Source organism: Solanum tuberosum, unplaced genomic scaffold (assembly GCF_000226075.1).
Source record: "Solanum tuberosum cultivar DM 1-3 516 R44 unplaced genomic scaffold, SolTub_3.0 scf00227, whole genome shotgun sequence".
Lineage (NCBI taxonomy): Eukaryota > Viridiplantae > Streptophyta > Magnoliopsida > Solanales > Solanaceae > Solanum > Solanum tuberosum.
The window spans coordinates 816,402-820,364 of record NW_006239150.1 but is presented as its reverse complement, the minus strand read 5'-3'; the positions used below and the strand labels follow the sequence as shown (position 1 = coordinate 820,364).

Here is a 3,963-nt window from a genome sequence, read left to right as displayed (position 1 = left end):
ATCCAACTTACGGTTGTATTTGATATATGCTTCAATTGATGTTTTAGGAAATATAGCTCTACTTCAGGAATAACCCCTATCATCGGAACAATTCTAAATATGTACAACGTAACATATGACAAAAAGAGGATTCACATACCGGAGGTAAGATAGTTTGGTTCACCCATCATCCTTCCTTTAATGTGCTAAAATAGTTCCCCACTTGATAATGGATTTGTTTTTGTTTATTTATTTATTTCAATCGTCTAATTGCGTCAGACATGCATATCGTTATTATTATAATTGGACTTATGTAGTCGAATATATATGCAACCTAGGGAGACAAAGAACACGTCCTGAATCGCCTATTCACCTTGCTAGATAGAGGACTAAGTGGAAACAATGGTCTGCGTGCTTATAGAAATTAATATTACTTGTGCGAACAGCCAGTGGGCAAAAGTATGTTTTCAAGATTATTGATATCAGTTTCTTGCTTACTTATAGCATAAGAGTACTTGACATTTATTCAAGGATTGTAGAACACGTATTAAATAGCGATTGCTTGTTTTGGAAAATGTTTTCCATGTTTTCCAAAATATATTGATGTATAGAAGTGTGACTGCTGATAACCAACTGATAGAAATGCAAATCGACTTGTCTTACATTGATTTCTACATTACTGATAAAACTGCAAATCTTAAGTCTGTATTTGCTGTTGGTTTAATAAAACCTCTGTGCAACTTGGTTGAAAAGAAAAAAATGGGTATTGCCGTTAATGCATTTGAAAATGCTTTTGAGGGTGCTGCAGATGACAAACTGATATAGAGTATGTAACCAACCTCTTTTCCTGGATAGATCATCTCTGATATATTGATTGTTGTTTTAACTGAACTCCCAATGTTTTCTTGTGATTTTGTCTTTAGGTCCTTGGTGAAGCATAGGTCCTCTGTGTAATTATTTAGATAATATGGTGCTGAAGTCGGTCTAAATGGAATAGGATAGATATTGAAGCTTGGAGAAGAAAAAACGGTGAATAATGGGTGACAATAATATATATGTTCAGAAGATCATACGAACTAAGGCAATAGCAATGAGATACTGGCGCCATCAGTACAAACTGTTGATCCTACCACATTATCAGTTCCTCCGAGGGGGTCCAATACCCAAATGCAGTGCATGCCAGCAGCCTTGACAGCTAAGGATGAGGAATTAGTGGCTGTGTCAAGCTCATATGTTAAGTATGCTATTGAGCAAGAATATCTCAGAGCTGAGATTGATCGCCTTAAGGATGAACTGGCCCAAGGAAATAAGAGGGAATGTGAAGAGCTGCCCGTTAATGGGACATGAAAGCAGGCATACATCTTCAAACATTTTTCTTAATGTAGCAGACTTATTCAGTACATTGGGGAGGTGATATTTTGGCCATATATAAATCATGAGATCAGAACTTTTAGTAGAGAAGCATTATTCTGAAGTTGGTTTTGAATTACCTAGACAAATTATTCTGAAGTTGGTTTTGAATTACCTAGACAAAGAACTCTGCCGATAGGAGAGTCATCTTCCGTTACAAAAAGAGGTTAGACGCCTAAACTTATAAGTTAAGTACTTAGAATATATGGTGTTTATGATTTTAATTACATATCCATTGTTATAATGTTAAATATGGCTTCCCTCCTACAGTAGCCAATACATCTTGCGCCAGGTTGTTCTTCACTTTCAGTTTTCAAAAAAATAAAAAATTATTCTAAATACACATTGAAGTGTAGTTTGTTGTGAATTTCATTGGAGCAGAATGTGTTAGATAAATTGATATTATTTTTCGCACGTGTACACCTGAGTCAGCTTCTCTTAGCAAGAGTAAAGCTGCAAACAATTAGGTTCTTCAATATCAACCACTTTGTTTTGGAGCGTAGTTATTATCTGACTTAGCTTCTTAGACAGTATCTACTTAAGATGAGATGTTCCTACGTTGTTCTTTTATGTGATATTTATTTGTGTTGTTTTCGAATTATTGTAACCGTTGATGAGCTTACATATGAATTTATCTAGGTCAGGCATACTTTGTTTGTGTCATTTGAAATTACTTTTTTCCCTTGGGATGTATATGCTAGGTGTCTGCTAAAAAAAACCCAATGGCTTCAGCCCTCTATTTATGTCTTTCCATAGTTATCACATATTTGTTCAATTATTTTTTTAATGTGATTCCCTCCTTTCATTAAATTAACAACATCTCTCTATGGGTTGCTTAGAGAAAAAGATGATCTTGTTCTGCCTCGCCAATAAAAGGAAATTAATCTATGACCTTAATATGATTGTGACAATTTTTCTCTTGAATGAGGTGTATAAGGTACAACAGAGCAATGCTTATGTATGAAGAAAAATTGGGATTTCAGCAATTCCCTTGATTTCCACAGCTACACATTTTCCAGAATATTTCCATCTCCCTCGCATTTCTTACTATTACAATTCATTACATCGCGTTGGCATTGTAGGTATGGGCAGTTTGGGTAAAACCACAATCGCGCAAAAGGTGTACCATGACAGACAAGTGAATGTGAGATTTCAGAAGAAAGTTTGGGTTTCTGTATCTCAAACTTATGATGAGCTTCTCATCATGAAGGGTATTTTGAAACAACTGAATGCAGATGATAGCGGAATTGACAAAGGAGACTTGCTTAACAGAATTCTTGAAGCACTTTCACATAAGTCATTCTTAATTGTCTTGGATTCAGTATGGAGCATTGATGATGGATGGTGGGATAGAATATCAAGGGGATTACCCAAGTTTGTAGAGCACAATTGTTGTATTATAATTACATCAAGAAGTGAGTATGGGAGCTACAGAATCAAGAATTCATCGACCAAGATTGCTCGATGGTGAATAGAGTTGGTCATTGTTCAGTAAATTTGCATTTTTGTCAACTAAAGGAAAGTGCAATACTCAATTGGAAGAAGTTGGAAGAGAGATCGTGCACAAATGTCATGGTCTTCCTCTAGCCATCAAGACCACAGGTGGGATGTTATCATCAAAACCACATTCACTCGGGGAGTGGACAAGGATATGTGAAAACTTTCGAGAGAAATTGGTATCGGATAGTGAAAGAAATATCTCTGCAATGGCTTCTTGGCAACTAAGCTATGATGAGCTTCCTGCTCATCTAAAGCAGTGTATGCTATGCTTCTCAATCTATCCAGATGACCATGAAATTGAGGTGGAACAATTGGTTCGTTGGTGGGTAGGGGAAGGATTAATTAGTCCGTGGCGATGGCACAGAAACTCAACAGATGTAGCTTTTAGTCATTTGTCTGAACTTGTAAGTCGGTGCTTGGTTGAAGTTGTCCAAAGAAGAAGCTTTGATGGCAAAGTTTATAGTTGCAAGATGCATGACATGGTTAGGGACATGACAATTCTCGTTGTAGAAGACGAGAAATTTTGTAGCTTCAATCGAGGCAGGCACATAGCCACAGTTAACTCTAGGCACTTGGGGGAAAACAACTATTCAGTCCTTATATGGGAACTCAAAGCTAAGAGCACTTCTTCTCACTACAACAAATTACATCGGTTTCAACAGGAAAATTGCTCTGGCTGAAATCAAGACTCTCAGGGTCTTGGACTTGTCATGTGTCAAGCTAGAGAATATCTGTTTAATGGATTTATGGCAATGTATCACATCACTAAAGAGACTAGCTTATTTAAATCTGAGAAATGTTGCAAATTTGGACGAGATTCTAAGGAAGTTATGGGGCCTCCAAATACTAGTCCTTAGAGAATGCAAGGAACTAAAAAAACTACCAACATCAATTACAACACTTCCAAGATTGGCAATTCTTGATGTTGGAAGCTGTCCATCCTTGTCATGCTTACCACAAGGTCTCTCTAGGCTTTCCAATCTTGAAGAGCTGTGCGGGTTCAAGATACCGAGTCCAGCAACAACAGAAGCTTGTCGCCTGAGTGAACTATCATTACATCGCATTTTTTAACTT

The 3,963-nt window shown here is 36.9% G+C and overlaps 1 protein-coding gene across 1 annotated transcript; it reads left to right on the top strand.

Moving 5' to 3' along the window:
• The first annotated feature begins 1,146 nt into the window (after positions 1–1,146).
• On the top strand, positions 1,147–3,569 carry LOC107062414 (disease resistance RPP13-like protein 4). Its single transcript, XM_015313020.1, has 3 exons — positions 1,147–1,297; positions 2,472–2,804; positions 2,908–3,569. The coding sequence occupies exons 1-3, from the start codon at positions 1,147–1,149 to the stop codon at positions 3,567–3,569; spliced, it is 1,146 nt and encodes a 381-aa protein (XP_015168506.1).
• The last annotated feature ends 394 nt before the right edge of the window (positions 3,570–3,963 follow it).

Excerpts from the sequence above, each read along its gene's own strand:
- LOC107062414 (XM_015313020.1), top strand. The coding sequence starts at position 1,147 with ATGCAGTGCATGCCAGCAGCCTTGACAGCTAAGGATGAGGAATTAGTG. Across the intron at positions 1,298-2,471 it reads CCAAGGAAATAAGAGGGAAT|GTATGGGCAGTTTGGGTAAA; the intron begins GTGAAGAGCTGC and ends TTGGCATTGTAG. Across the intron at positions 2,805-2,907 it reads TATTATAATTACATCAAGAA|GAAAGTGCAATACTCAATTG; the intron begins GTGAGTATGGGA and ends TGTCAACTAAAG.